Genomic DNA, 15,501 nt, shown 5'->3' with positions numbered 1-15,501 from the left:
ATGAAAAGTGCTTTCTTTGGAAGGGAGTCTTTGGCAAGAATATACTGCAGTGCTCTGTGGTGTGTGTGTGTGTGTGTGTGTGTGTGTGTGTGTGTGTGTGTGGTGTGCGCGCGTGCGTGGGCAACATGCGAACACAGCCCCCATCTGAGGCACAGAACGGCTGCAAACGGGGACCATGGTTGTGGTTGGGGAGCCCTTGATCCTCAACCTTCTGGAAAGGCCAAGCCCCTGTAAGCCACTTCGTTCCAAAAGGCGCTGGGCAGTAGCTCAGAGCTTGCCCAGTAGAGACCATGACTCAAGCCTGAGTGCAGTGCTGGTGGGTGCTGAGTGTTGGGGAGCATGTGTGGAGGTGGACCCCAAAATGGGGCATGTGGAGGCCTTCCCAGCGCAGACAACCCAGACCAGGAGGAGCAAGATACCTGCTGCTTTGGGCTCTCCAGCAGGAGGTTGGGGGTATTTACAAAGGAAGGGGTGGGGTATATTCTCTCTGGGATAGGGGTGGGGTGGGGGGTAATTCTGCATGTTTTGGGTTTGAATACCTCAGAAGGAAGGACACTTTGGAGAGGACCTTGGTCACCAGAAACAAGGGTTCACACATATTCACACTGTGACCCGCATGCATTCCTTGCCAGCTCCCTGAAACAGTGTCCACACAGATACAGCCTCTCGGAGGAGAAATCATGGGAACATACACATCATGGCCCTGGGGGGGAGAGGCACTTGCTATGGTCCATGGTCCATGGGGGGCAGCTCCCCGCTCAGCAGCCTAGGGCTGTCCAGGAAGCTGCAAAGTGGGTGACCAAGGGAATAGAACACAAGTGACCCCTTCCCCCAGCAAGCCCCCAACAGTCTTGGGGACTTCCAGGTCAAAGCAAGAGGACCCTGGATTGCTCCAAAGACAAACAAAGGGCCCCATGCCAGGCCTCCTCATATCTGAAAAGGGCAGGGAATGGAGCTATGGGGGTGGGATCGGGGAACAAAGCAGTAGGAAACAATAAATACGTCGTGTCAATTTACCTAGTCTTTTTTTTTCTCCTTTTCTTATATTTTATTAGCTTACAAATTCCGTCGGTATGTCTCACATATATATTATATATATTTATATATCAGTACAACGCCTCTCTCTAGGCTTACGGGGCCCTCAAGAATGTGGAGTTCTGTGAGCTTCCCAGATGCTTCAGAGACCTAGGGCCACCCACACAAACCCTCAGCACTTGGGCCTCAATGCTTCTGTCCTCTGCCCCGTGGATGGTCTGGCTCTCTGGGGGACATGGAGACCCAGGGGGCAGCTGTGAGCATCAGACATGGCAAGGTAGCCCTACAGTGGTTGGGTCACAGCCCCCCAGCTCTGCCCTGATTCTCCCAGGCAGCAGAGCTCAGCATGCTGAACCCTAAAATATCTTGAGAGGGGAGCACAGGAGATAGGGGCATCATCCCCAAGGTGCTGAGCAGAGGTTTTGGAAGTGGGTTCCCCGAATTAAGCCTCAACATGAGAAACCTGCAGCATAAAAGGGGTCCAGGCCAAGGAGGAAGAAGCCTGAGATAGGGCTGGTCCGGCCTTCGAAACCCAGGATGTGGCTGGGGGCCAGGGGCTGGTTGGAATGTCCCCACACACTTCAATGCAAGCCTTAAACCTTCAGGGAAAGACACAGCTCAACCCAGCCTGGCACCTCTCTTCCTCTTGCTCTACAAAAGGTCTCTAAGTCTTCACACCAAATCTCTACCTGCTGGCAGTAACAGATAGAGCAGACAGTGGGGCGCCCCTCTGGGGATCCAGATCCACCTATTCCAGCCAGTGGTTTTTCAAGAAAGGGGGTGGTGACACCCACAGTCATCAGTGTGCAGGTACAGAAATATGTCACCCATCGTCTCAGGTGCCCCTGAAGCCCTGCCACACACCCCAAGTCTGGCCTTTGGATGAACGCGTGCATGTGGGTCGACACATAGGAGGCACTTGGGCCATTGCGGCTGAAAGGCAAGCAGAGATCTGCATGGGGGTGAGGGGGTGCAGACAAGCTGGCCCGACAGAAACACCTGCACACCACCACAGGCAAGCAGAGACGTCAGAGTGTGCAAAGCAATTGCCTGTCATGGAACGGCCTCATGGAGGTGCTTGAAAAGGCTGCTCTCTCCTCACAAAGCAGCTGTGTGTCAGAGAAGGAGCTTTTCATGCCTCCTCCATCCCACCCTCACTCCCCAAACGCGGATCCCCATGGAGGCTGGGTCAGTCTCCTAGGAGGTGAGCCAAGCTAAGAGCGTGGAGAGGCGTTAGGGGGACCTGGCTAGTTTCGGAGGCTTCAGGGGTTGGTTCTCGGGCTCCATCAACCCAGGGGAATGAAATTATTCTCCTTCTTCATTTTTCCTTTCTTCCATTCTTTCTTTCTCTCACTTCCCCTCCCCTCTGCAATTCACTTTCCGCTCCCCCCACGTGGCACTTTCTTCTCTCCTTCTCCCAAATCGGCCCCGAGTCCTCCTTCTGGGTTCAAGAGTGGTCAGGATTCATGGGTCCCCTCCCCATACGCCCCGGCCCCAAGGCCCTGGCTCAGGCACACGGTGGGGCTCATCTCTTCTGGCCAGAGCTCAGCATGACCTTGGAGACAAAGTTGACGATGGCCGAGGCAGGTTGGTTGGGGTCCAGCTCGGCGAAGAGGTGGCAGGCGTTGTCCGTGGTGCTCCCCTGTTTCCTGGCCACGAAGCCAAAGAGCCTGGAGGGGCAGGAGAGAAAGAGAAACCCAGTGAGCAAACGTGCCCTCGAGCCCTGAATGTGAAGTCAAGGTACAGCTGAGAGAGCCCTTTCTCTCGCTAGAAAGCCTAGTTGAGGTGGAGAGGGGAACACCAGTGTCCATGTTCCTGGCAGAAATTGGCCAGGATTGGGGGTGAGGGCAGGAAAGAGGAGGAGCGGGACGCAGTGTCCAGACTACACAGTATAAGGGGGCAAGGGGGCGTGGGAGACCAAAAATAATCCGAGACATTCCTGCACGGCTTCTCCTGGTCCCGCCCAGCCTCACCCCTACCCAGCACTTCTCATAACACATGCGCAATGAGATGAAATGTGGAATGTCTGGCACAGGACTTTGTTTCCCCACACACCACAAGAGGGTCAGAAAGGCCAGAGGACAAGGTGTTATCCCTACACACACACACATACACACACTCGAGCACGCGCACTACTCCAGGGTTCAAGAGCATGGGAGGGGAGAGGAACTCGGCAACTGTCCCCTGACCCCCCACTTCCCACACCAAGACTGGAGTGACCTCACATTCTCTCCATACAAAACAGAGTTAAAAATACGAGAGCAGGGAACAGAATGTGAGGCCAGGTCCCCTCCCAGCTGGCCCGTTGCTAATTAGAGCGGGGTGGGGAGACGGGACAGCTGAGGTGGAGGCAGCCCCTCGCCACACCCAGGACCGCAGGAACTAAGATTAGCTGAGTTGGCTAGCCTGTCCACATGTGTGTGTAAACATACACATGCATGTACAGACACATGCTCATGTGCAAGGCATCACCTTCACATACATGTGCATGTATGTCATGTCCAGACATTCATACACACCCCTGGACTTCCCCTCCTGCATCTGAGTGGGGAACAATCCGGAAGCCTGATCTTACTCCCCAGAACCCTTTTTCCCGTATCTTGCCAGGCGGTGAAGGGCTCAGCAGAGGAGCTAAGGCTGGCCCTGCAGGGGAGACCAGGGGCCCTCCCACCAGCTCCCTGCACTGAGCGGCGCCAGGTCTATGAATGTTCAGCAACACCCACACCAGGCTGGAAAAGAGCATTATGAAGCCAGTGAAGGCAAAGGCCCAGACCCCAGCCACTGTGCCCCAGTCCTTCACCCCTGTATGGTGTCTGGGCTGCAACTGAGCCAGAGTCCTTCCAACGTGAGTTTCAGGAACCCTAGGACTATCAAGACCCCTTCAGACACCAGCAACCCAATGCTACAGGAGAAAGGTGACAGAGGGGCCTGATTCCTCCTTCCTCCTTCCTCCTTCCTGCTTGGACACTACCAGTGACTGTGAGCATCAAGCCTTTATGTGATTGCAGACAGTGAGCATCTCAGCCCCACAGTACCCCTCTGTATCCCTGCATTCAGTATGTTGGCCAGGGGTAGGGCCCCTCCTTCTGGACCAGTTGCCTCCTCCTCATACATTCCTGCCACATCTTCTCTTCTCTTTTGTTTTATTTTGTTTGGGAGCCACCCCCGTAGTGCTCAGGGTTTACTCCTGACTCTGTGCTCAGAATCATTCCTGACAGGCTCGAGGCCACATGGAAAGACTGGGATGAAACCCAGGTTGGCCACACGCAAGGCAAACACCCTAATGCTGTGTTATTGCTCTGGCCTTGCATCTTCTCTACTGAATGGAAAGAGGTTCACAGCTCCTCCCAAGGCAGCTAAGTGGGGAAGGGGGGCAGTGCTACCTCTCTAGGAGGCTCCAGTTCCTGTATTCCCAGTAAGATCAGCTCCCTCTGAATCCTAAACCCATCTCTGCCCGTTCAAACTGTCCAGCCAGCCCTTTATTTGTAGGTGCCACTCTGGGGATACTTGCTGAGGTGGGGGAATGCTCCCAACAAACACTCCCCAGGCAGTGCAGGCTGGTGGTCTGGGGTAAAGAGGCCTGGCCATGCCCTGATGTTTCCTGCTGTGCCGGAATCCACCAGGGAAACCCCTGCAGTGTTTCAGGGCCACTGAGGCCATACTCGATGGTGGTCGGGGGTATCAGGCGGTACAAAGGATGGAACATAGGGATGTCAGGGGCTAGGCATGTACTATCCCACTTTGAATATCTCCTGAGCCCAGTGCTATTTTTATTTTTATTTATTTTTTCTATTTTTTTTTAATTTTTAAATGGCAACCATTGTCTTCCTAACAAACTCTAGATAAAGTCCCAAGGTGTAAGGTGACCACAGAACACAAGTTCTGGAAAAGTTAACAATGCCGCTGCATCCCTATTGGCTGTGACAAATGCCAAATACACGGCAGAAATAGTGAGTGCCGTTCCTGCCTGGCTTCTGTCCCCAGGTACCCCAATCCTTAGTTCAGGTATCTCAGTACTGAGAAAACCCCCATCATGTGTTAACAAACTACAAATACTAATAAAGTCACCCTTACTCTCCTGCTTCCTCTCTCTCAACACCATTTTTGCAGGCAAAGGCTATTATGTTCCTCAGAGTCTGAAGACCTGTAATGTCATTCCCACATATAGCTTAACCAGAGGACCAATGCCAGGCTCCTAAGGCAGACCCACTTGGTCTGAGTCCTCCAGGCCCCATGTCTGGTCTCTGAAGAGAGGCTGAGCAGATGGAAGAATCAAAAAGAACCAGATCTCCAAAATCCCCAAATATGGCCGGAGAGATAGCATGGAGGTAAGGCCTTTGCCTTTCATGCAGGTCATTGGTTCAAATCCTGGCATCCTATATGGTCCCCTGAGCCTGCCAGAAGTGATTTCTGAGCATGGAGCCAGGAGTAACCCCTGAGCACAGCTGGGTGTGACCCAAAAAACAAAACAAAACAAAACAAAATCCCCAAATATCCCACCTGTGGGGAGAAAGGCCAAGCCAATCCTGATAGCCACCTAGTGACACAAAGAGCAAGAAGGGGCCTCAAGAGCCAGAACTGGAGCAAAAGCTCCTTTCTCTGTCCCTGCTGTTCTCATCCTAGAGGTGCGGGAAGGCAAGGCTAGAGGCTGGGTCTTTGACCTTGATGCAAAAGCACAAAAGAAAAAAATTAAGTGCTAGGAAAAGCCACACTTACTTAGCTGGGGCACCTCCTTCAGTCTTCATCCATCTGTAGAGAGAAAGACAACATGTCTGAATCACAACCCTGGCCCCACCACACCAAGAGAAATGAGAGCTCTATTCCAGGGGAGCAATTCTCCACAACCATGCAGGGGAACATGGAGGTGGAGAGAGAGAATTATTGCCAGCTTTCAAGAAGAGAACTGACCAAGGTCTCCAGTGTGGAGAAGCAAATTTGGAGTTAGGGACACTGCAGATGAGGTTGGTTGGGATTGGGAGGGACTGGGGAAAAAGAGGAAAACACAGCAGATGCCCAACATAATTACTTCCCCTGATACAATTGGGGCTTGAGCCCACGCACGAGCACACACGCACACACACAAACACACACACACACACACACACACACACACACACACGCACATCAGTGTTCTAAGAAGGTGTCTAGATGAGACTTACTTTCTCTCCTGTGGATCCAGGTCACAGAAGGTGACAGTGTTGAGGGGGTAATGTCTTCTGAAGAAAAGCCTGCAGCACAGACATGCGGTTATCAGAACAAGAATGAAATGGCCACCTGCTCCCTCTTCCTTCTGCAGGCCGCGCCATCATGGCAACTGACCCGGGCAACACATCCTTGGCCTTAAGAACAAGAAGACTCACTATGGATCACAGATGGGTGGAAACAGATAGATATACCAGAGAAACCTCCCAAGGGCTAGAGGCTAGAGAGTGAAGAAAGAAACTGGGCACTAAAGGTGAAAAAGGAAAGCTGGGGGAAGAATGGGGAAGGTGCATTGAACACCACTAGGGGAGAGCCTGGAGGTGAGGTTCTGGTCAGGGAAACAGGGCTTTGTATTATTTGCATTTTCCTATCCAAGGTAAATCTTCTTGTAAGAGCACAGGTAGGTAGTAGATGGAGGCATAAATGGGTGGGGGAGATGAAGGAGGGAAGGCAGGGAGGAAGGTGATAAAAGGTAGAAAGGATGGTGAGGAGATAGATTGATGGAAGGGTGGATGTATAGGAGGAAGGGAGAGGGAGGGAGGGAGAGAGGGCAGGAGAGAGGGAGGATCGAGGATAAATGGATGTAAATGGATTGGAGGGCAAGGTGGAGGAAGTATAGCTACATGGATGGGTGGATGGGCAGGTGATAGAGATGAAAATAAGTCAGGACTCATGGCATGAGAATCAGTGCATAAACAGAAGCTCACCAAGGTGCGCCCCTCCGGCAGAGGTGACTTACTTTCTCTGGTTGTCAGTCAGGGTGATTCCCTGGGCAGAAACCTTGAAGTGAACAATGGTGGCAGCCGGTGTGGGGTCAGCAGCCAGTGTCTCGGAGGTGGCTTTAGAGATGGCCTGTGGCCCAGTGAGTGACTCCATGTCCACAGAGTTGACAAAAAGTACATTGCAGGCTGGAAGACACCCGCCAAGGAGCAGTCAGCAGGGCTGAGGGGGGCAAAGCTGACAGCCCAGATGCACTTTCGGGGACATAGCCACAGAGGAATTTCAGGCCCATCCTGGGCCACGGCCCCTGCACACAGCCCATGGACAGGATAGGAGGAGAGAAAGGTTCGGGCAGACTTAAACATCAATGGGTCACTCACCTGCCCCTTGCTTCAGCAGGTCGGTGGTTGTGTTGGCAGGGCCCGCACTATCTTTGGAGTCATCTGTAGGGTCTGAGACAGAAATACAACTCAACAAATAAAGTTCCAGAGTTGAATGCAGCAGGTGGATGCTAATGCACTCAGCAATATTTGGTGCAAATGATATGGCTCCTGCACTTGCCCTGGTGGGGACCTGGAGCTGCAAGGGTGAAGGCTTCGGGATATTTGGGCATTCAGCAGGCTCACAGCGGTTCAGACCCACACTTCAGCACCTGCCAGTCTCCACAAAACAGAGAGGGATCAACAGAGCTGGGCACAGGCTTGGCATATAGGATTCAACCCCCACCTGCATGGTCCCCTAAGCAGGGCTGGAAATCACTCTCAGACATGGAGCTGAGAATAACAAAAAAGAAAAACCCCAGGGAAAATGGTCCCTGCTTCACTAACATACAGTGTTAGCACAGGGCAAGGAGAAGACATTCATGCTGGCCATTTTGTTCAATCAACAGATACCCATATTCATGACTCCAGTATTTTTCTATGTGGTACTCCTTATCCTGGGGGTACTGGAATCATCCCCTGGAGACAGATGTCTTTACTGCTATTACAGAGCCTGTTCCATTTGTTCCTTTGAAGAAAGTAGTATTGTTGGAGCTTCCTTCTCTTCCTCCTCCTCCTCCTCCTCCTCTTCTTCTCTTATAGAAGGTTAGTACAGCAGGGAGGAGATGGCCTTGCATGTAGCTGGCTCAAGCTAGATCCCCATCATCCCATATGATCCCCTGAGCACCATGAGGAGTAATCCATGAGTGCAAAGCAGAAATAAGCCCTGAGCACTGCAGTATATGGCTCCCAAACAAAAACAGAACGAAACAAAACAAAACCAAGAAGAAGGAGGAGGAGGAGAGAAGGAGGAAGAGGAAGTGGAGAAAGAGGAGGAAGAGAAGGAAGATCTACAGCAAATGCTGAGTGATTTTTTTTAAGGGGCAAAAGCTGGCCAAGTACATTGGGAAGCTGTATTACACCATGGAGGCTGCACAGCTGTGATTTCAACAGAGCAAGCAGTATGTCCAATGAAGATGGGCTTCTCAAAGGGGGCAGGCTCCTCTTTTTAAAACACCCCAGAGCAGTGCCAAAGCAATAGTACAGCAGTAAGGCATTTGCCTTGCACACAGTCTACCCAGGTTTAATTCCTGGCATCTCATATTGTCCCCTGAGCCTACCAGGAACAATCCCTGAGCACTGCTGGGTGTAACCAAAAAAAATAAATAAATAAAAACCAAAGATACAAACATCCCAAGGTATCTGATAGGGGAGGGTGGAAGGGACATGAGATGTGTACTTTCAACAGGATCCCCAGCGTGCAGATGTTTACCAGGAAGCTCACTTAGAGAACCACTGGTTAAATAGCAAAACAGTTCTCTAATCGCAGAACTACCTTGGTAAATTCTCTAGAAATGGGATTTTAATTAGCCTCTCAATGTATGTGGTTAATAACACATCTTGAAGTTGCATTTGAACTTTTAAACTGATAATGGGGGTCAATTATCATGAATAATTCAGTCAATTAAGATGGGTAAGTAGGAACTATCAAAGGAGATTGGAGGTTTGGCGTTGGGCATCAACCCAGGAGCGTGGGCTGGGAGCAGAGAGGGGAAGGCAAAGGCAACACAGATTCTGCTTCCTGAACTTAGCTCAGAGCTGGGGCCTTCCTGTGCTTGCAGAGACTCTAGAAGCCTGTGCTTAAAAGAGCCTGTGGCATCTCTCCAGCATCCCCCTAAGTAAGACACCTCTGTGTAAGAAGCTAAGTCTCCTATGCTGAACACAGCAGCCCAAAGGCCAGCATCTTATGTTCTGAAACTGACAGGCTACACTCTTGAGACTGATTTGTCCCTAGGTCAAAGCCCTGATTTAGGAGAGTGCCCCCTTCTGACTCCTAACCCACTTGAAACTCCAGACATCTTGTTCCAACCAAGCCCATCCCTCACCTCAGGAAATCCAGCCACCCAACACCTTGTTCTTTGCTAGTCTGTGAGCCATATCCAGGAAAAAACTCAGGACAGCATGGAAGGCCAGGGACAGAGGGCCTTAACAATTTATACTCTCTCTTTTAGCCCATCCAGATGAGGCTTAAATATTCTCTCTCCTTGTGTGGTAACCCTTCCCCCAACTTCCTGTTTCCCTAACCTCTTCTTTTGAGATGTTAATCCCACCTGGATGATCAGAGCAGCTCTCACCTGGGATGGAGCTGGTTGTTTTGAATAAAGAAAAAAAAGAGTATGGCTGAAGGGAGAGAAGAAGAGAGAGAGGTGAGAGAGAAAGGAAGAGAGAGGGGGAGGGAGGGAGCAGAAAGCTTAGCAGAGATGCAGATGTGAGGAAAAGCATATGGCAGAGAAAGGCCATTGAATAAAAGCAAGCTGACTCCTATGAAATTTAACTGCTTGAGAATTATTTCTCCACTACTACCCTTCATCAGACCAGTCAGCCTAAGGGGTTAGAAACAGGGTGCCTGGGCCCGGAGAGATAGCACAGCGGCAAGCCTTGCAAGCAGTAGATCCAGGACTAAAGGTGGTTGGTTCGAATCCCGGTGTCCCATATGGTCCCCTGTGCCTGCCAGGAGCTATTTCTGAGCAGACAACCAGGAGTAACCCCTGAGCACCGCCGGGTGTGACCCAAAAAAAAACAAAAACAAACAAAAAAAAAAAACAAAAAAAAAAAAAAGAAAAGAAAAGAAACAGGATGCCTTAGGCAGTCTCATCCAACACATGGATCTCTTTATACATTTTATTCTTCTTCTTCATCTCCTCTCCATTCAAATCAACATCTAAGCCTGGGACTGTCTCTACCCCACCATGACCCTAATTCTTCTCTCCTCTCCTTTGACCCTGATCTACCTGGGCTTCCCCATAACCATCAACCAATTCTAGTGGCCACCCTGTAATAAAGTTTAGCCAAGGAGTCAATCTGAGATTCTTAATGTCAGCCAAGTATTTTCCAGAAAACTGTGGCAAGTCAATTATATATGTTTCAGGACTTAAAATGAACTTTTCCTTCTTCTTTACTAGATGAAGAAAAAAATGAGAGAGGAGTGTGGTTTTGAGTTTCCTGAGAATGACAGAATGACCCTTGTTCTCCCCACACCAGGCCCCATTCTAGAGCAGCAGGCAGGGACGGCACTCAGGGGAATTCTCTCAAGGACTCTCTCTGAGAGCAAAGGAGGTTCGGGTTCCTACCTCGGTTTGGAATAACCAGCTTGCAGGGCAGGGCCAACGGGATGATGGAGTGCTGGTAAACCAGGGCAGAGAGGGAGCCTGCAAAGAGAAGAAGGCAGGTCAGGCAGGGGCACACAGGAAGTCTGCCCGGCCCCCACACAATCTCAGAGACCACAGAGACCCTCAGTCTCTCACGTTCCCCTCATCCCACCAACCCTGCAGGCAGGCTATGCCTTTCTGGTCAGCAAGATCACGACAGAAGGCACTCAAGAGTTTTCCCATGTGTTTCTCTAACAACTCTCCTGAGAGAAAGTTCCTCTCTGCCTTTCTCACCCTCAGGACAGAGCCATAGAAAGGTCAGAGCCTGTGGCCTCCAACCCCAGCTCAGCCACTGAGCATCCATGGCAGGGCAACAAGCCTCCTCCCAACGTGTCTCCTCAATATACTCCAACAGCAGCATTCTCAGGGCAGAAGTCAAGTTAGACCTCTGGAGTCCTCTAGGCCATTATGGGGGATAATGACCATGCATGACAGTGGAGGGTAAATATAAAGAGGGGCATGGCAGAGTGCCCAGCAGAGGCCTAGGAATAGAAGGAGGCAGCTGCCATCACAGGCCCCACTGCCTCTCTGACAAGGGAGCCACACAACCTGGGCTGAGGAGCTTAGGGTAAGAGGGCAAGAGTGGAGATCGAGGAGGTGGGGGGAACTTACCGAAGTTCGGCTCATTGGGGCAGCCCTTGAGTTTAACTCCTCTGGGACCCGTCTCAATCAGGAAATGTCTCACCAGCTCATGGGCCATGTCTCCTTCGATGAAGAGAAAGAAATGAGGTCTAAGCCCTTCCCGTGGTATCCGCCCACCTCCTGGCATCTTCTGAATTCCCCTGAGTGCAAGGGTGCTGGCATGGCAGGTGAGTGCTGTGACCAGAACCCCAAAGGTCATCCACTGATGCTCCTGCCCAAGCCCCAAAGAAATCCACTCACAAGGCTCCTGCCATCTTGTTTCTCTATTCCCTAACCCAGCCATCACCTAGGCCATGATTCCAATATCTGTTAAAGCAGGACTAGTTCCAGTGACATGATTTGGGAGACTTGCCCAGCCCTGCTTAGGGCCTTTCTACTCAGAGCCTGAAAACTAGACTATAATGGCAGGGTAAGGATGTGTACACTGGGTGAGGGTGTCTAGGCTGAGTGAGGGTGTCTAGGTGATCAAACAAGACAGGCTTACCTTTTTTATTCTGCTGCATGATAGTGGGAGGTGGGGAGGACACCTTCATGGCCAGCCCATAGGCTCCACGGAAGGAGTGGCTGTCACGGATAATGAAGGCCCCTGGTTCCTGGTCCTTCAGGAGTGCGATGGCTGCAGTGTGAGGAGAGAAAGGGCATCATGGCACAGGAATGAATTCCTCGGGGCTATGAGGGGGGGCATAGCTCAGTGTCCTGCTTCACCAGAGTGGGCAAATAGTCAGAGAGCAAGGCTCTGTGGTGAGGGGGTATTGGCCTAACACTGTGGCAAGGAGATACCAGGCCACCACAGTGTAGACTCTACAGTGAAGAGTCCCCAATACAACCATATTCACGGAATCAGGCCATGGTCAAGGAGAACCCAAACCATGGGAGCATCAATGGTGGGACCCCATTCCTAACTCACAGAGGCCTCCTCTGGGAGCCCCATAAGGAAGGCCCTCAAAACACCCTCCCAACTTCAGTCATTGTTTTGTTTTTCTAGAATGTGAAAAGATCCTGAAGATGAAAACCCTATATTTTATGGAGAACTGGGTAAAGACTGATGTAAGTACTGCCCCAGTGCCTGTTCCACATACATCAGTCTGTGCTCGTCAGTCCTGGGCCCCTCTCAGTACCGACTCCACACCCTCAGAGGGAATAGCGTCTGTTATTGTCCAGGCCAGGAAGCCTAATAGCCAGCCCAGATCCCTGAGGGGGCTACATGATTCTGGGTCAGGAAAACTCACCCTGCTCCCGAGAGATCTCAGGCTTGTACCAATACTTGGAAGTGTCCTGAACAAACTTCACTTTGGCCCGAGTCTCAGGGCTATTGTCTAGTGGAAGAGAAGAAAAGAAAACACCATGAGTTGAACTATAACCTTCTCCATCACACAAGGACACACACACACACACACACACACACAAATACACACACAATAATAGACATGTTGTTGTCTGGGCCCCCAGAAGTTGTGCCTATAATCTTATTTGGAAACAGGGCCTTGGCAAATGGGACCAGATGAATATGGAAGAGATGCTGGTTTGGGCTGGTGCTCACCCAACAGGCCTGGTGGGAGAAGGACAGAGGCAAGGAGACCAGGAGGTGGAGGCAGACTAGAATGGGGTTCCTCGAGGTGTGGGGTACCCACAGGTGCAGAGCAACAGGGAGCTTCTTCAGGAACCAGCCTGTCAACACCCCAATCTCAAACTTGTAGCCTTATTTTGATTGTCTCTTTGGGGGCCAGAGCTAGCAGTGCTCAGGAATTTTGTGCTGGAGGTGGTACATGATCCTAATTGCAGGAAGCCTTTGCTTCACCCACTGGGCGACCTCTCTGGTCCAACTTGTTTTTTAAATGTTTTAAATTTTATTATTTTTTGGGGGGGTGGGACATATCCAACTGTGTTCAGAGGTTACTCCTGGCTCTGCATTCAAAAATCACTCCTGGCGGTGCTTGAGGGACCATATGGGAAGCCAGAGATTGAACCTAGGTTGAAGTGTGCAAGCTCAGCACCTTATCAGCATATACTATGGTTCTGGTCCCATTCTTTGGTCCCATTGTTTTGTTATTGTTGTCATTATTGTTGATCTTTTTTCATTTAGGGTCTTGGGAGTCATATCAGTACTGTGTTCAGGAGTTACTCTTGGCTCTGTGCTTAGGGATCATTCCTGGAAAGGCTCAGGGGACCACATGGGTTCCAGGGATTGAATCAGTGTTGGCCATGTGCAAGGCTAATGTCGTACCCACTGTGCTATCTCTCACGTTCCTCTGGCCCCAGCTTCCACTATCTTAGGTCACCATGTCTACCGCCCTTTGTTCTGGCTGCCAGAGGAAGTCAACCCAGACTGTGAAGTCTCAAATCAGGCCAGAGCTTTGCTGGAAGGGCCAGAACCAGTTCGCTCATCCCCTTCCTGTTTCCCATATACCTCCCTGGACCTAGGAGAATCTGTCCCCTGTAAGACCTTCTCACAGGATGCCCCAACTCCCCACTGCTCTAGGAGAGTCTATCTAACAAGCCCTCCCTCTCTCCCACAGGCTTAAATACCTGGTGTTCTCATCCCTCTCAACTATCCATGTTTCCCATCAAGAACCTGAGATGAGGCCAGAAGACTGTTCACTTCTCCCCTAACACCCTCCTCATTCCCTACACGGACAATCCATCGTGTCCATGCTCTACATCACAAAATGGGAAAAAATGCTACTCCCACCCATACAAGAGGAAAACACTGTCAGGTGGAAACTCAGAGGTCAGAGTCCATGTTAAGGGCCCCCTCCTTCCTTACTGCAAAACCAGAGGCTCTAGGAAGAGCTGAGAAAAGGTTTTGAGAGGGTTGGGGTCTGATCAGGGACCCCACAGAAAACACAGCTAGACCCTGAAATCTGCCCAGGAGGTTGAAAGACACAGCTGCATCCTCCAGGAGATCAGAGCTGCTTTGTACTAGAACCACCTTCTCTTCTTGTCTGGATGCTCACAATAACATGTGACCTCTTTCAGCACTGAAGGACAATGACAAGGTGGGCAGGCAAAGTGGAGAATAGAAAATAAACTAATCCCACAGTGTTCTCTTCTTTGGGTGGACAGGCTGGGGCTAATAATGCCATGAGTTTCTAAGTGCAAAGCACAGTGCAAGAGAGCTGTGCACTGTAAAAGAGAGACAGAGATAGAAAAGAGAAATAGAGAGAGACACAGAGAGGATGAGAGAGCACTCAACAAACAAGAATGCAGTTTTTATAAATGAGGGCCTGGGCATTATCCCGAGTGTCCCTTGATCCCTGCCAGGAATGACAACAGAGCACTGAGCCAGGAAGAGCCCCCACCCCCACCCCGAGCCCTGCCAGGTATGGCCAGAAGACAAAGCGAACAAAAAAGAAACTACACAAAACAGACACATGGGCTGGGCCGCATGTTCCTGCACGGCCAGTTTCAGCGTGTCATGGACATGCTTTGAGGCTCTGGGATCTCTCTCTGCTCGAAGGGGACTCTGCTGTGTGTAAGGAGGGGCCTCATGGCAGCTGGAACAGCCCCTATCTCTGACGCCCCAGACCCCCCACTGTTGCCGGGCTGTCTAATGAGCTGTGAGAGGCAGCACGGGGCCCATGAGCCTTCCTGTGTTGACTCCAAGGGCTATTTTAAGCAGGGAATATGGTGGGAAACAGGAAATGTTCTAACTCCTAGAAGTTTTGAGTCCTCCAAGGAGTAGGGCCGGGAACCAGATGTCTCAGGGGGTGGAGGCAGTGATGGGGGGAGGCAGCAGGAAACAAGGGTGAGTGGGGGGTGAGAACGGGAGGTATCCTGGCTCAGGACAGGATCTAGGAGTGACATGCGGAATGTGGGCAGCTAGAGCCCTTCCCTAATGCCTGGAACATTCTAAAACGTCCTCCATCATCTTAGCCCAGAAGCTTAGGTACTAGTTCTGGCTGAGAAGCTACAGAACAACTGAGCCCATAACCATCCAGAGAAGTCCACCCTGAACTGTCCACATGGAAACAGAGAATTAGAGTTCTGGAGGAAAACCAGTGAACCAGTGTGCGTGGGCACCACCAGGGAAATGTGGTGGGTGCAAACCAGATGTGAGAGAGAAGATGCCAGTTTTAGTTTGGCCTTGGGCATTTGGCTGCCAGATCTTTCATCAGTGACATGTGCCAGTAGGAAACACAGGCTGGCAGTTGGGCCTGGCTGAGGAGGCTCATGTTCAAGGTGATACTGAATCACAGTGACCCTGCAGGCTATGG

At 51.1% G+C, this 15,501-nt stretch overlaps 1 protein-coding gene across 2 annotated transcripts in view; it reads right to left on the bottom strand.

Moving 5' to 3' along the window:
* Positions 1-1,023: 1,023 nt before the first annotated feature.
* Positions 1,024-15,501, bottom strand: part of TNS1 (tensin 1) — a 200,195-nt gene continuing 185,717 nt past the window's right edge. For both annotated transcript variants that reach the window (XM_049768018.1, XM_049768016.1), the window contains exons 23-31: positions 12,517-12,603; positions 11,772-11,903; positions 11,258-11,350; positions 10,568-10,645; positions 7,338-7,409; positions 6,977-7,145; positions 6,195-6,263; positions 5,752-5,784; positions 1,024-2,705 (exon numbers count right to left, since the gene is read on the bottom strand). In XM_049768018.1, coding sequence (XP_049623975.1) covers positions 2,561-2,705; positions 5,752-5,784; positions 6,195-6,263; positions 6,977-7,145; positions 7,338-7,409; positions 10,568-10,645; positions 11,258-11,350; positions 11,772-11,903; positions 12,517-12,603 — 878 coding nt within the window. In that variant the 3' untranslated portion in view covers positions 1,024-2,560. The remainder of the gene's footprint in view (positions 2,706-5,751; positions 5,785-6,194; positions 6,264-6,976; positions 7,146-7,337; positions 7,410-10,567; positions 10,646-11,257; positions 11,351-11,771; positions 11,904-12,516; positions 12,604-15,501) is intronic.

Source organism: Suncus etruscus, chromosome 2 (assembly GCF_024139225.1).
Source record: "Suncus etruscus isolate mSunEtr1 chromosome 2, mSunEtr1.pri.cur, whole genome shotgun sequence".
Lineage (NCBI taxonomy): Eukaryota > Metazoa > Chordata > Mammalia > Eulipotyphla > Soricidae > Suncus > Suncus etruscus.
Note: the sequence above shows the minus strand (reverse complement) of the source record. Positions and strands in the feature narration are given on the sequence as shown.